At 59.5% G+C, this 16,505-nt stretch overlaps 1 protein-coding gene and 1 long non-coding RNA gene across 3 annotated transcripts; one reads left to right on the top strand and one right to left on the bottom strand.

Moving 5' to 3' along the window:
- Positions 1-1,055: 1,055 nt before the first annotated feature.
- CLTB (clathrin light chain B) lies at positions 1,056-11,951 on the top strand. 2 transcript variants are annotated; one of them, XM_050961787.1, is made up of 6 exons: positions 1,056-1,295; positions 7,304-7,350; positions 8,967-9,084; positions 9,782-9,893; positions 10,539-10,592; positions 11,570-11,951. In XM_050961787.1, the coding sequence occupies exons 1-6, from the start codon at positions 1,130-1,132 to the stop codon at positions 11,739-11,741; spliced, it is 669 nt and encodes a 222-aa protein (XP_050817744.1). In that variant the 5' UTR covers positions 1,056-1,129; the 3' UTR covers positions 11,742-11,951. The 2 variants fall into 2 exon arrangements, with proteins under 2 accessions (XP_050817744.1, XP_050817745.1); XM_050961788.1 differs by lacking the exon at positions 10,539-10,592 and having other exon boundaries at positions 1,059-1,295.
- On the bottom strand, positions 5,996-7,052 carry LOC127055142 (uncharacterized). Its single transcript, XR_007775415.1, has 3 exons — positions 6,871-7,052; positions 6,387-6,751; positions 5,996-6,066 (listed from the first exon to the last, which is right to left on the bottom strand). It is a non-coding gene; the product is annotated as an uncharacterized LOC127055142 (long non-coding RNA).
- Positions 11,952-16,505: the final 4,554 nt, after the last annotated feature.

The raw sequence follows: 16,505 nt of genomic DNA on the forward strand, positions 1-16,505 counted from the left end.
GTTTAACATTCCTGCCCCAGGTCTGCTAAAGAGCATTCACTTGTCTCCAGGGATAGTCTTGTTTTTCCAGTCCCTGATCATTTGAGGTAACTTCATTCTTGCCGTCTGCTGAATTCACATCCCCACACCATCTCCCGCCCCCCCTAGTGGCACAGACACCCCCCCCCGCGTACATACACACATCAGCCCCCCTTCACACCGGTAACAAATGGCACCAGATGGTGGGTGATTGCCCCCCTCCAGTACACTCCCTTACAGATCTGCAAACTGGTGTCCTCCTCTGGATTCTTCGCAGCATCAGGGTTAGTGAATGTGGGGAATTGTCAAAGCAGAGGACTTGGGCGAAACAGATTATGGGCAGACTCCCAAGAACACCCCTGGCTGCACACTCCAGAGCCATGCTGGACTGGCAGGGCTGACATGGATGGGGGTCTCTCTCTCCTGGTATGGGGGGGGGGGAAGGGTGGTGTTTCCATGTTTGGTAACTATAATGCCTCATGGTGCCCCTTGTCTCCGCACTGACCAGCTGTGGCTCAAGGTGAGATGGGTAAAAACTGTCCCAAGAAATTAAAAAATGTGCTGGGCCAAATTCAGAATAAGGGAACAAACTGGCCCCTGGACAGGTGAGCTCAGGTCTGTTTCTTACAGCTCATGCTCTGCTGAGCAGCTGTTCTATTTCCAGATGTGTCCGGTCACCAGGCTTCCTGCAGGAAAACCGGCCTGTTCATTTGTACAGCGCCCCGGTGCGCTGTGGGCTCGGCGGACTAGGGCCCTGCCCCCAGGAGCTTAAAAATGGACAAGCCCAGGGCTCGGGGAAAGCGCTGGGGCCTGCGGGCGGCTGCGAAGTGAGGGGGGGGTCTCCTCCTTACCCCCTGCAGCAGGCGGGGGCTGGGCGGCTTCTCGCTCTGGGGAGCTGGTGCCCCAGCAGCAGGCCCCCATGGACCGCCCCGCCGCGGCGCTGCTCCGCGAAGGGGGACGAGCCCTGCCCACCCGGCGGGCGCTGCTCCGCCCCAGAGCAGGCCGGGCCCCGCGCCCCCGCCCCCGCTCCGGCTCCGCCCGGCCGCCCGCCCCCGGCTCCGAGCGCTGCGCGGCGGCCAGGCAGCGCCCGTGCTAGTCCGCCCGGGCCACCATGGCCGACGACTTCGGCTTCTTCTCGTCGTCGGAGAGCGGCGCCCCGGACGAGGACCCCGCCGCCGCCTTCCTGGCTCAGCAGGAGAGCGAGATCGCCGGCATCGAGAACGACGAGGGCTTCGGGGCGGCCGACGGGGGCCCGGGGCAGGCCCCGGACCTGGGGGGTGAGTGCGGCTGGGCCCGGCTTGGGCCCCCCGCTGGGGCTGGGGAAGGGCCCTTGCTGGGCTGGGGGTGGGCTGGGCCCCCGGTGGGGGTGGGGAATGGACCCGGCTGGGTGATGGGGATTATCACCACCCCAGCTGGGCCCAGCCTGGGGCTTCTGCTGGGGATGGGCCATGACCCCCCGGGGCTGGGCACAGTGTGTGGGCCCCCGGTGGGGGTGGGGAATGGCCCCGGCTGGGTGATGGGGATTATCACCACCCCAGCTGGGCCCAGCCTGGGGCTCCTGCTGGGGATGGGCCATGACCCCGCGGGGCTGGGCACCGCATGTGCCCCCAGTGGGGGTGGGGAATTGGCCCTTGGGGCACAGTTGCGTCGCCGATGCTCAGCGTCGGCTCCAGGCACCAGCGTTCCAAGCCCGTACCTGGGGCGGCAAGCTGCGGGGGACGCCCTGCCGGTCTCTGCGAGGGCAGCAGTCAGGCAGCCGTCGGCGGCTTGCCTGGAGAGGTCTGCCGGTCCTGTGGATTCGGCAGGAATTCGGCGGCGGGTACACTGAAGCCATGAGACCAGTGGACCTCCTGCAGGTGCACCGCTGAATCTGCGGGACAGGCAGACCTCCCGCAGGCAAGCCACCGAAGGCTGCCTGCCTGCCGTGCTTGGGGCGGCCAAAAAGCTAGAGCCACCCCTGCCTGGTCTGACTGTACATGGTGCTACAGCTGTGCTCAGCAGCCTCCTTTGGCTTGACAAGCAGCCCCCCCCCTTTAGGAACATGTCCCCCTGTCTTGCACTGGGGTGGGGCTGGGGACCCAGCTGCGGGGATTTGGCTCGTGCTGAGTCCCAGAACTCCTTTTCCCACTTGTGGCTGGAGGAAGGATGTCAGGCTGGTAACAGCCAGCAGCCTGGATGGAGCTGGGCAGTAACTGCTTTGCCCCAGGAACAGAGGAGAGGTTTTGGACACAGGAGCATGGTCTCATGGTTAAAGTACATGGGGAGGGACCGTGAATCAGGACTCCTGGGTTCCGTTCCCCACTCTGCCAGGGATGGAATGGGCTCACCTGTCTGCCCTCAGGGTTCCCAGGTCCCGTCTATACGGGTTGTGGAGCTCTGGCGTCGGCTGAGCACAGATGTTGTTACCTTGGAGTTCAGTGGACAGCCTGGCTGCTCCTGGCTGTGCCCCTGGAAAGGGCTGGTGCTGCTGGCTTTGGTCTCTGCTCTCCCAGAGCTGCTTACTAAAGATCAGGACACAGCTGCCGCTTCCCAGTGTGACGTGCCCCTGGAGCTCCTGCCCCATAGGACTGGGCTGATGTCAGAAAGCAGCAGGGCAAAGGCGAGCTGCCCCAGCTCTGCCCTGCCATGATCCCGCTGCAATGGAGATGCGGCTCGGTCTCTGTGGCTCATTCAGGCAATAAGGGGCGCCTCATGGTGGCTGGGGGGTGAGCTTGTGAAGGGGGTGGTAAGCTTGTCACACTGACATGAGCATATCAGGGCTTGGAAGGCAGCAGGCCTGGCTCTCCTCTGGCCCAGCGTAGGGACAGGTCAGTGGCACTCACAGCAGAGCCAGACTCGGGGCCCAGGGCGGCATTGGGAGTAGCAGCTGGAAATGCTGCCAGACAAGATTCAGCAAGCTGCAGCACTGGGTGTAGCCACCTACTTAGAGTGTGTGCCCAGGAGTGTGACAGGGTGGGGGAGAAGCGAGGGTGCAGCTGTGCAGGGATGGGAAGCAGCAACAGAGAGGGATCTAAGGCCCTGCTGTGGCTGGAGCAGCTGGCAGGGTGGAAGGTTGAAGTCTGCTTCCTCATGCCCCTATGTCATGCTGTCTCTCCCCTGAGTAGCCTCCTCTAAGGCCATTAGCTCAGCTGAGCTGTAGCTGTGAAGTTGCCTGATTCCCAGGGAGGAAGCTGTGAGCCCCCTGGCTGGTCTGGCCCATGCCCAGCTGCATTGGCTGTGTGAGTCCAGCTGAACTGCAGGCCCCTGCCTGCCTGCATGTCATTGGGGAGAACCCAGATCCCGCTCTAGGTGGAGGCAGGGGCCTCTTCTCGGTGCTCCACTACTCTTCCGAGGCCATCAAAGGGGCTGGAGTCTGGCTCCCCATTGCCTCGAATAGCCTTCATCTCAGTTGGAATTATTAGTAATATTAGAAATAATTAATATTAATATGGGAGACTGCCAGACACTAATTTAACTATACATTCCTTTATCGAGTCCAAAGGCTAAATGATACTTCATACAATTGCTCAAAACATGCCTGACTGCCTAAAAATAAGCAGTCATTACACCCGAGATAGTCACAATGTATTCAGAAGCATGTCATCACTATGCTTATGGATGGGCCAGACCTAGGGAAAACAGTCGTATCCTGGCATGCTCCAGAATGATGAGGTAGGGTCTGACAAAGAACCCTCAAACGCATCACTCTTTTTATACTCCCCAACAAATCAGTGCTGCCACAGTATACCACTTGAGCTAACAAATACTTTGAGACAGTTCACCCTAATTTTCAGCTTAAATCCAGAGAGGATTTACAACCTCTGTTCTCCCAAGGTCTTTCCTCCTCATCTCTTCCCCTCCTACCTGCTGTCCAACAGCTTTTTCATGGCACCTGGGCTCACCTAGCCTCTACTTTTAAGATAGCACAGGTATGTGGGGTGAGAGAGTCCATGTTGGCTCCTTTTCGGACAGATTCTTGTTGTCTTACTTGAAACCATCTGCAGTCTCCCCTACCAATCTTTGTAGAAACTGTCCCTTACCTCATTAATTACTTTTTGAACCAGACATCCTTCCTCCGTCATTCCTTCTGGCCCCATAACTCATGATTTTCAAAGCCTTCCTTCTACTAGCTAGTCAGGGCCTTGCTTCACAATGCGGATATTTTCTTAACCAAAGCTAACTTTAGTTCTTTATTTTCATATTTATTCCACAACCTAACAGCCTGGTCAACATGCTCAACACGCTCATCTCGGGGATAGATCTCTGAAGGGGCGAGCAGGGGGGAGGATAATTCTGCCCGTTTTATAGGGGGAGAGACTGAGCTACAGAGGGAGGGGTCCTGCCCAGTCACAGGGGGTCAATGCTTGTGCTGTGAGTAGAACCCAGAGCTTCCAGTTCCCTTGCGCAATGTCCCTCCTCCCAGCTCTGCCCCATTGGAGCATTTCCCCAGGCGTGGCATTGGGAGCCTCAGCAGCTGACTCCCTGGTGGTCTTGTGGTCCCAACAGCAGTGCCACCGCTCCATGCGCCTAGCTGGCTCTGCAGCCCATCTGCAGGCTGCCCCGCCAAAGGCTCTGGGACCTTCCTGCCTGTCTCAGCTGGGGACGGCACAGCACAGGCAAAGTGGAGCCAAAATGATCCAGCCTCTGTTTGGGATTCCCAGGAGCTGGTTGGAGGGATTCAGCTGATTGCCCCTCTGAATGACCAGTCACATGTGCCCATGTGTGACCTCACTGCTCAGGGACCTGGCCTTTGGTTATTTGTTGTTACTAATAATAGTCCTAATAACAATCTGTGGGGCTTAAACCTGGCCAGCCTCCCGGCCTGGGGGCTTGGGACAGGGCCCTGCAATTGCTCTAATCACCGGATAAGGTAAAGCACCAGGAAAAGTGTCATAAAGACATAAATACACCGGGGCCGAATCCCCTTAACACACGCGTCGGGGCGGGGGGGGGGGGAGGCGGAGGGACATGCTCCTCAGAGAGGGAGTTTCACACCCTGGGACTAGCACTGAGCCCCCCAAAAGGAGGGGGTTGCAGATTCCAGATTCCCACCAGCAGGAAGTTCAGGGATATCTCTGCTGGAGCTGGGTCCCTCGGCTATAAGGGCTTTAAATTCCAACGTGACATCTTAGAATCCCTCCACCTTCCCTAGGCAGCCGGGAGGATGCAGGACGGGTGGGCAGAATGTGATCATAGTGCTGGGAGCAGGAGGCTGCTGCCTTGTGCATGAGCTGAAGTGAAGCCAGGGGAATTACTGGCAGCAACGTGAGGGATTTACTGAGTAGAGCCAGGGAGATAGTGCTGCACAAGCTTCCCTTTGCACAGCTCTGACCCAGCGCCCCCCCCCCCCCCCCCCCCGTCTGTCTCGGCCCTGCACGCCCCACGCCCTCAGCTCTCCCAGTGCCCTTCACTTCCGACCCAGCGCCCCCCGCTATCCCGGCCCTGGGCTCACCCCCCCAGCTCTCCCAATGCCCTTCACTTCCGACCCAGCGCCCCCCGCTATCCCGGCCCTGGGCTTACCCCCGCAGCTCTCCCAATGCCCTTCACTTCCGACCCAGTGCCCACCGCTATCCCGGCCCTGGGCTCACCCCTCCCAGCTATCCCAAAGCCCTTCACTTCCGACCCAGCGCCCGCCGCTATCCCGGCCCTGGGCTCACCCCCCCAGCTCTCCCAATGCCCTTCACTTCCGACCCAGCGCCCCCCGCTATCCCGGCCCTGGGCTCACCCCCGCAGCTCTCCCAATGCCCTTCACTTCCGACCCAGCGCCCACCGCTATCCCGGCCCTGGGCTCACCCCCCCCAGCTATCCCAATGCCCTTCACTTCCGACCCAGCGCCCCCCACTATCCCGGCCCTGGGCTCACCCCCCCCAGCTCTCCCAATGCCCTTCACTTCCGACCCAGCGCCCGCCGCTATCCCGGCCCTGGGCTCACCCCCGCAGCTCTCCCAATGCCCTTCATTTCTGACCCAGTGCCCCCCGCTATCCCGGCCCTGGGCTCACCCCCGCAGCTCTCCCAATGCCCTTCACTTCCGACCCAGCGCCCGCCGCTATCCCGGCCCTGGGCTCACCCCTGCAGCTCTCCCAATGCCCTTCACTTCCGACCCAGCGCCCCCCACTATCCCGGCCCTGGGCTCACCCCCCCCCCAGCTCTCCCAATGCCCTTCACTTCCGACCCAGCGCCCGCCGCTATCCCGGCCCTGGGCTCACCCCCGCAGCTCTCCCAATGCCCTTCACTTCCGACCCAGCGCCCACCGCTATCCCGGCCCTGGGCTCACCCTCCCCAGCTCTCCCAGTGCCCTTCACTTCCGGCCCTGCGCACCCCATGCCCAGCTCTCCCAGTGCCCTTCACTTCCGACCCAGCCCCCCCCCCCATCCCAGCCCTGGACTCACCCCCCCAGCTCTCCCAGTGCCCTTCACTTCCGACCCAGCGCCCCCCCCCATCCCGGCCCTGGGCTCACCGCCCCCAGCTCTTCCAATGCCCTTCACTTCCGACCCAGCGCCCCTCCATCCCAGCCCTGGACTCACCCCCCCAGATCTCCCAATGCCCTTCACTTCCGACCCAGCGCCCCCTGCTATCTCGGCCCTGCGCACCCCCCCCCAGCTCTCCCAGTGCCCTTCACTTCCGACCCACTGCCCACTGCTATCCCGGCCCCGGGCTCACCCCCCCAAGCTCTCCCAGTGCCCTTCACTTCCGACCCAGCGCCCCCACATCCCGGCCCTGCGCACCCCACGCCCAGCTCTCCCAGTGCCCCCTTCTATCCCGGCCCTGCGCACCCCAAGCCCAGCTCTCCCAGTGCCCTTCACTTCCGACGCAGTGCCCCCCCCCCATCCCGGCCCTGGGCTCACCCCCCCCAGCTCTTCCAATGCCCTTCACTTCCGACCCAGTGCCCCCCGCTATCCCGGCCCTGGACTCAACCCCCACCAGCTCTCCCAATGCCCTTCACTTCTGACCCCCCGCCCCCTGCTATCCCGGTCCTGTGCACCCCACGCCCACAGCTCTCCCAGTGCCCTTCACTTCTGACCCACAGCCCCCTGCTATCCTGGCCCTGGGCTCACCCCCCCAGCTCTCCGAATGCCCTTCACTTCCAACCCACAGCCCCCTGCTATCCTGGCCCTGGGCTCACCTCCGCCCCCTCAGCTCTCCCAGTGCCATTCAGTCATGACCCCCAGCCCCCCGCTATTTCAGCCATGAGCTCTGCACACCCCACCACACACAGCTCTGGGTGCCAAGCTGAAAACAGCAATCTTGGGTCCCTCCTGTGCTGCTATCAGCTGGGTAACATGTTTTTCTCTTGCCTCCTATGCAGCTGATTTTGAGGACGTGGGGGCCACTGTGAACGGTGAGGTCTTCCAGGTGAGAGCCAGACCCTTTGCCCTGCCCTGCACTTAGGGACAGTCAGCCAGTGGGTTTGCTTGGGCAGAACAGCACCATCTTGCAGGCCCTGTGAGACTGAGGCTTTAGCACCATCTCTTCCCCACGCCCCTGGGCAGAGCTATAACACTCCTGGTTATAGGTGACTGTGCCCGGCCCCCCTTTCCGGGGTCTCGGCGGTGCGGGCAGGACACCAGAATTCTCCCCACAGAGGCAGGCTGTGATGCCAACAGTATGACACTAGGACCCAGAAAAAGGGAGACGTCTGGTTCCAGCCAGCGGGGGTGGAGGGATTGATAGCAGGACAGTACCCTGTCAGAATGACTGTGACATCACAGGCGCATTAGCCAGGTGGCTGCGTCTGCCCCACGATGCCAGTTGTTAGGATGATGTCACAAAGGTGCAGCTCGTAGCCCCTCCCCAGAACAGCAGCAGCTGATGGGGGCGTGAAGGGGACAGACATGAAAGTCGTGTTGGCAGCGATTGGCAAGTTCCATCGGTTTGCACTGGTGAGTGGCTGCTCGGCAGGAGGCGGGTGGGAGATGCTGGGCCCTGAGGAGCTGGGCAGTGGGACGGGTTTGATACTGTTAGAAGGTGTCACAGAGTCACCGGGCGATGCTCTGGAACTGCTCCCCACCAAGCCAGGCAGGACTCTGGGGAGCCTCCTCTCTATCGGAGCAGACTGTCTGCAGGGCAAGAAGCTCACACGGCTTCACCTCCTGGGTCTCTCCTTGGAGCATTCAGCATGTGCCCCTCTGTGCGCTTCCCACAGCGAGCCCACCCAGGCGGGGTCCTGGGGCAGCCAGAGGGTCCTGCACCCCCACTTCGCAGTCAGACGTGACTCTCAGCCAGCCAGTCAAACAGAAGTTTATTAGATGACAGGAACAGGGTCTAAAACAGAGCTTGTAGGTACAGAGAACAGGACCCCTCAGCCGGGTCCATTCTGAGGAGGGAGGCGTAAGCCAGACACCCATGTCTGCCCTCACTTCCTTTTCCCAGCCAGCTCCAAACTGCAACCCTCCCTCCAGCCCCTCCTCCTCTGGGCTTTCTCTCTTTCCCGGGCCAGGAGGTCACCTGATCTTTGTCCACTTTTAGCTAGTTCCTTGCAGGGGGGAAAGGCCCTGGCCATTTGTTGCCAGGAGGCAGTGTGTCAGCCATTTATGCACACTGGAGAGTTAAGAAATGCACAGGGGAAACTGAGGCACCCATGCAGTATTCAGAAGAAACATTAAGAACAGTCCCACTTCGTCACAGAAGCTGCCAGCTGGCCTGTCAGAGAGGAGGGCATCTGGCCTTGGTGGCCCCTGTCTTTGTGCTGAGAGGGTGCTTGGGGTCAGCCATGGGGGTGGGCTCCTCACTATGGACATGGGAACAGACTGAGCCCCCCAGTTCTTCCCCTTGGCCCCTCAGTGGGTTTGGTCACTATCAATCCAGAGGGGGCATCACACTTCACCCCTCTGCAGGGGTTCCACCCGCTGGGGCTCCTTTGAAGCACGTGCCCTTGCTGTGCCAGCTGTGCCATGCTTATGGAGGGACTGGGGGCAGGCAGGTGTGCTGGAGAGGGCTGCTTTTCATGGGGAAGTGCTTGTCCCCCGCAGGAATCCAACGGCCCCACAGATGGTTACGCAGCCATCGCCCGGGCTGACAGGCTGACCCAGGAGCCCGAGAGCATCCGCAAATGGCGGGAGGAGCAAAAGAAACGGTTGCAGGAGCTGGGTGAGTGGGTTGGGCGGGGCGTGGAGACCCTGCCTGCCTCTGTCCCTAGCAGCTGCGAAGAGCATGGGCTCTTAGGCACGTTCAGCCCTCGTCTACCCACTGCATTGATCAGACACCCATTGCCCTGCTCCCAGGGCATCCAGGGAGACACCCTGCCCTCCTCGCCAGCAAATGCCCCAGGCTTGTGTTCCCTGACCCTGGCTGGGGCGCCAGCCCAATGGTCAAGCTCCCTGCAGGCCCAGGCTTCCCCGGCAGGACGTGTGGGTGGGTGCCTCAGCTCCTGAGCTGCCTGCAGCACCTCTCACTGAAGCCTCCTCTTGCGCGTCACCCGCCTTCCGCAGTGGGAGTGCTGCTGCTCGGCGGGCATGGTGAGAGTGGGCCACACGCAGGCACTGAAAGCCAGGTTGATGGCCGTGGCTGGAAGGGCCCTTGTCCTGGGGGGCTGCAGAGTCCCTCGCGCATGCAATTAACTGGGAGGATGGGAAGCTCCTGCCACCTTGTGCTGGAGCAGCAGGGTGGTCTGGTGACATGAGCATCTGCCACACTGGGATGTGGGGATTCCCCCAGGACAAGAGTCTCTGGCAGGACCCTGCTGCCTGTACAGCCCTGTGTGCTTCTGCCCTCCTACTAAGGGAGCGAGCTGACCCAGGCTGGGTGACCCAGAGCCTGCTGACCATCTGTCCTGCTTGTGCTCTAGATGCTGCTTCGAAGGTGATGGAGCAGGAATGGCGTGAAAAGGCCAAGAAGGACCTGGAGGACTGGAATGTGCGTCAGAGCGAGCAGATGGAGAAGAACCGAGTTAACAACAGGTATGGCGGGGGATGGAGCGGTGGGCCAGCCGGGAATGCAGGGTGCCTGTCACTCAGCTGAACTGTGTGCAGCCAGAGAAGGTGCTGGGCGCTGGTTCACCCAGAGTCCCCGTAAAGCCAGATCCACAGTCCCCTTTGCCAGCAATAGTCACTGTCAATAATAGCGCACAGTCCCCCGGTGCCCTGAAATGCAGCCACCCCTGGGCTGGAGCCCAGCAGCAGAGTGGTGCTGGGAATCTTTGTCAGGAAATGGGGTCACACCCCTACTCCTCTGAGAGGTGCCCTGGATGTTGTGACACCCTGCGGAGGAGATGCCTCACTCCAGAAGGTCTCATCCTGTCCGGATGCTGCGAGATGCTGGTTTCTGTGGTGCTGGTGCTGTGGCATTGAAGCACTGAGTCAGTCCGATTTCACTGCCTGCCTTGCACTGGGGGGTTTCTATGTGCCTGCTCTGCTGCCGGGAGCCCGGGGTGTCTGCTCACCTATGGGATCACTAGCGAATTGGAATGGGTTCCCTGCCCTGTCGTGCTGGGGAAGGACACTAACCGCGTGTCTGTCTCTCTCTCTCTCTCTCTCTCTCTCTCTAACCCTTTGTCTGCCTGGCTGCTCTGCCTCTGCTCTCCCTGTCTCCTGCTCACGAGCTAGGATTGCTGACAAAGCATTTTACCAGCAGCCGGACGCCGATGTGATCGGCTACGTGTATGTGCCTCTTGCTGTCTGTGTCCTTTCCCTAGAGGGCCCTGGGGGAGCCAGGCGGGTCTGGGGATTTCAAATCTCAGAGACACTCACTGCCCAGATAGGGGTTCCCAGGGGTCCTTGGCCTCAATGGGGGTGGGGGGGTACCCAGCTGAGCACGTCCTACTGGCAGATTCACAAGAAGTGAGTGGGGCTTTGGATCATGCCTGTTGAGGCAGGTAGAAAAGGGGGAAGTGCCCCATCAAAAATCTGCCCTCCATGCTAGAGAGATCCCCTGGCTCATGTCCCTGGGAGGAGATTGCTGCACCTGCCTCCACAGGGCTGGCTGGCAATGTCCCAGGTGAGCGCAGGCCCCCAGGAGTCTGAGCACAGCGAGGGTCAGCACCTGGGGCACCCTTCACGTGAGGCAGACGGCTCTGTCTGGGTGTGTAAGAGCCTCGCTGACTGCTGGGAGCCAGGGCCCAGGGGCACAGGAGCCTGGAGATCTGGGAGCATGAGCCCAGCAGCTGGCGGGGAGGACAGTTTGCAGGCTGGGCGTGTGCGTGGTTGAGGCTGGCCCAGGCTCGGGCAGGCAGGTTGGCTGTGCTGAGCCCAGCGGCTCTGGACAGTAGGATAGCAATGGCCAGGCTATTCCCGATGCTGTTTGTGACACTTGGCTACCAACATCCCCAGAGCAAAGGAGTGGGCTGCTGGTCTCTCCTAGGAGCAGCTGGCTGGGGCCCCCAATCGCCTGTGCTCTCTCCTAGTTCTGCAGCCCCAAGTGCTTGCTCTGGAATGGCCCAGCCAGGACTCTGTGTCCCGAAAGGAGGGGGCGTTGCCTGATCGTGGGAGAGGAGATGGGGGTGAATGGGGTGGGAGGGCAGGTGTGGTGCCTAGCAGCCCCTGGATCCTACCCACTGGGAAACAGGAACCGCCCTGGTCTCAGGAGGGAAGACCAGCAGCCCCTCTCCCTCAGGGACTGACCCCCGCCTCTCCCCCAGGGCCTCGGAGGAAGCCTTCCTGAAGGAGTCCAAGGAAGAAAACCCTGGCACGGAGTGGGAGAAGGTGGCCCAGCTGTGTGACTTCAACCCCAAAAGCAGCAAGCAATGGAAGGACGTGTCGAGGATGCGCTCGGTGCTCATCTCCCTCAAGCAGACGCCCCTATCCCGCTAGCCACCTGCCCAGCACGACTGAAGAGCGGCGGGGCAGGGGAGGCCAGCGGGCACGCTGGACAGGCACAGCAGGTTCAGTCGGACGCCAGCAAGGGGCACTGCTGCCCCTGCCTCCGCTCCCTTTGCTCCCTGGTGTGCGTGGCTGGTTTGGTTGGGTTGCTGGTTGTAACCGTCCCAATTTTCCTTTGCTTAAAGGGTGCATTGGTCTCTCTTTACACTTATTTATTACCATGGTGGTTCCCTGGGCAGCAGGGCTGGTCTCCCTCCTCCGCTGCCTCTGGGGTGGGGAGCTCGACGCCGACAGGCCTGGCACAGGCCTCTGACACTGCGAGAGATCCTGGGGTCTCCTTGCCGTCCCTCACATCAACTCTCCCATCTCTGCCTCAAACCCATCCAGCTTCTCCCCCCGGGGCAGAGAGCTGAGCCAGTCCAGTGGGAGCAGACCCAGCCGCCTCCTGCCTGAGATGCTTGGCCACTGCACTGGGTGAGTGGGATGAGAGGCAGTATTGTCTAGTATCCTAGCATGGGGCTGGGAGCCAGGACTCCTGGGTTCTAATCCCAACTCCTCATGGGACCCTGGTCCTCGTGTGTCTGCCTGTAATGGGGGTTGACGCTGCGCTGCCTGCAGGGGTGGCTGAGACACTGGGAGGGGTAGGGCCGGTTCATGGCTGCACAGGTGTGACATTGGCTGGAGGCAGCGGCTGCCAGGGAAAAAGGAGAATCTCAGTCAGGGGCACTCCGGGGGGGCAGAGCTGAGAGCAGGCAGGAGTATCTAGGTCTGGGAGGTAGCAATCCCCAGCTCCTCCTCCAGTGTTAGCATGTCTCTGGCATTGCAGTGGCTAACCCTGCCCTGGGGAACTCTCTGCCGCAGGACAGTGCTGAGGCTGAGCTCACAGGATTGGGCATGTGGCTGGCTAAGGGGAGAGGGTAAGGACACATTGATGAGTTTGACAAGTCAAGTCAGGGCTCAGGAGACATCTCCCCTATGGGAGTTTATTCCACCACTGCTCGTTAGGAACTTCTTGTTCTGGAGCACTGGCCTAGCATGGAGACAGGATACCAGGCTAGATGGGCCCCTGGGCTGAGCTACTCTGGCACTTCCTCTGCTCCTAAGTGAAGGTGGCTGGGAGGGGAGTGCTGAACTCAAGCAGAGCTGCCCCTGCCCTGCTGCAGGGGACACGGGCTGAGATCCCCGTTTGCGCTTGACCAGGGAGAGAGAACCCCTGCCCACCCCTGCATGGACTTGATACTCCCCAAGGAAAAACTCTAGCTCTGGCGTTGGGACTCTGCCCTGCCTCTGAGCAACTGATGGGCCCTGGAAAAGTAATGGGAGGATCTGGGGTGGGGGACAGGTACTGGCTGAGGCAGCCTGGCCTAGGGGCTTGTGGCTGCACGTCGTCTTGCTGCTGTTTCTGTCTCACCCCTGGCCTGCCAGCTAAAGGGACTCCACTTTCCTCCCCGAGCGATGCCTTTGGAGGAGGGGGCTCAGCTTCCTCCCCAAGCACCTTCTCACTTGCTCTGTCAATAGGTGCTTGGTGGGGCCAGGGCAGCACAGGAAGCCTGGAGCCCAGAACCCATCTGCACTCAGGAGCAAACAGGCACGCTAGACCCACTTCACCCTAGGCCTCCGTCCTGGCCGCATTTGCCTGGGGCAGGGACTGGGTCAGGTGTAGTGCAGCGCAGCACGCCTCACGGGGACCTCATGCAGGGCATGCAGCTTGGTGTGCTGGGTGGGGAGAGCAGGCTGGGAGGAGATGCTGGCAGGGAGCTCAGGGCAAAGTCCATAAAGCCAGGGGCCCCTTCAAGCCAATGGGGTGAGGCACAGGGGAACCTCTTTCCCTTGCAGACCTAGCCCTGCCCATAGTTGCTATAGGGCCCCGCCTGACTCTGCCCCAGCTTAGTCCTGATGTGCGTTAGCCCTGCTGCTCAGGTGGGTTAGGCCAGGTTTAAGGCTGCGGCTCTTGGCAGGAGGATGCAGCTGCTCCGAGATGCCAGGCCGGGATTCCCTGCTCCAGGACCCTGATAGCGGCAGAGCAGCAGCCTGAAAGTGGGCCTAGCTCCTGCCCGAATGGAGGGTGGGTTTGACTTTTCATGCCAGTGACGCCTCCTTTCACAGGCTGTGCTGGCCACTCCCAGGCTTCTTTGCTGGGCAGGTCTGTTAATTACTGTGTGAGTCAGCAGCTGAGGGTGGTAGCCCAGCTTCTGCAGGCATGGGGAGTCTAAACAGCCCAGCTAGCCCAAGGGAGAGTCCCCCTACCCTGCCTTGTACGTCTACCAGAAGGAAGCATGGCCTGGGTCCCGCACTCATTTCTAGCAGGGAGCAGGACCCCAGGGTGAGAGCTGGTACTGCTGCTTTACAGACAAGGGCCCAGATCCTCCATCCCAGGTGGCAGCTCTGGCTGTTCTGTGTCCCCCCAGCTTTGGTATATGTGACCTCATACAAATAAACTGACATGACTCCAACCCAGCCCAAGGAGCAGCCGCTCGCTTTCTTTCTTTCTAGGCTGACGCTTCTTTCTGAGCGGGTGGGGGGGAATCCACCACAGCTGCGATGCTGAGCCCACAAAGCACTCCGCAGACTGGGGCCTTGCTTGTGGCGGGGCTAAAGGGAGAGCCTAGGGAGGGGAGCCAACTTAAAGGAAAAGCAGGAGCAAGCTGGGTTCAGGCAGGAAGGCTGGGTTCACTCTGCAGTTGCTGTGGGCTCAGCACAGGGCTGGCAGGTCAGGGTGGATGATGAATTCTGAGCCTCCAGGAAGCAGAGAGCTAATCATGATCTTGTTTGGAGTCGGACTTCCCCACACAGCTGGGTTCTCCTGAACCAACAGTCTTGCTCCATTCAGACTTCAGCCGCTGGGGTAGCTTTTGTTGTGCAGACCCTCTCCTGGAACTGGCTCCAGGGCAGGTGAGCTCATTGCCTTGCTGGATTGGATGGTATAAGCAGCTGCCCCTGGCCTGAAACAAGCAGCTCCAGTTGTGCAATGCAGAGTCCTCTTTGTAGGTAGCATGAGTGATAGAGCCAAGACATAGAGTTTCTGCAGCCACAGGAAGGTTTATTAAACAGCAGCCTCCACCCAACGGAAGAGAGAGTTTCACCTGTCAACATAATCAGATACAAATGCACCGGCCTGCAGACCACCTCCCAGAACCAGGGTGGAACATGCATAGGACCAGCTCTTCTAGCTTCAGTTGAGTCTACGGGCTACTTCCAAAGTGGAGGTTCACAGGACCTGGCTGTCTTTATTCCCAACACAGACAAGGACCTCAGCATGCCTGACACTAGGGTGTTAGCTGTAGTGAAACTCCCATTGTCTTAAAACCAAACAGCCCATTGTGAAGCAGATCCTGGCTGGGTGAGAAGAGCCAACCTCACCGCTCAGAGCCCTGCCAGATTGCAAATGAACAAGGCACTTGTCAGACTAACCCGCAATCCCTTCCTCCTGTGCCAAGATCCAAAGCCACAGCACCCTGTCCAGCCAAATGGCTAATGCAAGCCACTGGGCTGCGGTCAGGGGAAGGGTAATGGGAGGCAGCAGGAGGTATGTTACTAGGTCTTTGTTCTCTGACTTCCTTCTGTCCAGCCTTGCCTCCGAGTAGCTTCATTCTACTCAGAGAAGTTGCCCTCATAGACTTCCGCATTCACAGTCTCAAAGATTCTAGGCCACTTGGCCCTGTTTATGAGTACCGGGCAGCAAACCTCCCAGGATCTGAAAGGCAAGCTGGGACCTCCCCAGTCACAAAGATTCCCTGGACACATGGCCTGAAGACCCCCTCATGGCACGAATCTTCTGCCTAGATAATTGCGTCTGCTGTGTGTAGCTTCTCGTGTCCTTCCTTTTGTCAGCTGCTCAATGCAGGACCCCAGCCACCAGTTTGGTGCTGTCAATACCATCTGCTTTCTGCCTTTCTCCATCAGAGTCCTGCACTATGCAGCTGCCAAAAAGAAGGATGAGAGAACTACACCCAGCAGATACAATGATTAGATTCAACAGACCATTTCCCACCCTCTCATTAAATCCTCCCACCCCAGCTCTGCATGTCTGACCTAGGAAGACCAAAGATTCTCTACAGTACTTTGGAGCTACATCAATAGCTGCTAAAGGAGGATCCTTATTCACTGAGATTTTTGCCCTTATTTGGGGTTTTCCCCATCTTTCAATGTCACTATGAAACCCGTTCCAATTAACGCATGGAGAGCTTTCAGATGGAGCCTCCTGCTGGGAGGTTTGTTAAGACAGGAGGAAATACTGCTCCCGTTGGACATTAGAGATTCAGAACGCAGGAAATTCTAGTTCTTGACAAAGGCTGATTAGTTTCACAGCAGTTAAATTCCAACCAAAATAATATTAAAAAAAAGCCACACATCTTATCTAACCTCACCTTTGAAACCCTCCAATTTCACACATTCTAACAGGAAGCTAAATTTCAGCAGCAACACAGCAGTTCTGTACCTGTTCCCTGCCCCACCAATAGTACATAAGAACCCTTCACAATTTCCCTCTGCTTTGGAATTCAATGTCCTGATCAGAATCTCACCGCAATTTTCTCTTTACGAAGCACAGGTGCAGTTGGCTTATGGTTGGTAACCTAATCGATCACTCATTGTCTCCAGACAAGCCCTGGTCATGGGATGTGATCTCTCTAGACAGGATCTAGCCCCAGAGAGAGAGACTGCTCTCTTTCTCCTACTCCTTGCCTGGAAAGGTGCATCACTTGATTGTGTCTAAGCCTCAGCATAGCCCATTCTCCCTGGGGGTCACCAAGGCAA

The sequence above is a fragment of the Gopherus flavomarginatus genome, chromosome 7 (genome assembly GCF_025201925.1).
Source record: "Gopherus flavomarginatus isolate rGopFla2 chromosome 7, rGopFla2.mat.asm, whole genome shotgun sequence".
In the NCBI taxonomy this organism is placed as follows: domain Eukaryota; kingdom Metazoa; phylum Chordata; order Testudines; family Testudinidae; genus Gopherus; species Gopherus flavomarginatus.

What these genes read in the sequence shown, in the direction of transcription:
- CLTB (XM_050961787.1), top strand. Translation starts at nt 1,130, where the DNA reads ATGGCCGACGACTTCGGCTTCTTCTCGTCGTCGGAGAGCGGCGCCCCG. An exon ending in TGAACGGTGAGGTCTTCCAG is followed by an intron (nt 7,351 to 8,966) that starts GTGAGAGCCAGA and finishes TGTCCCCCGCAG; the next exon opens with GAATCCAACGGCCCCACAGA. An exon ending in GAAACGGTTGCAGGAGCTGG is followed by an intron (nt 9,085 to 9,781) that starts GTGAGTGGGTTG and finishes CTTGTGCTCTAG; the next exon opens with ATGCTGCTTCGAAGGTGATG.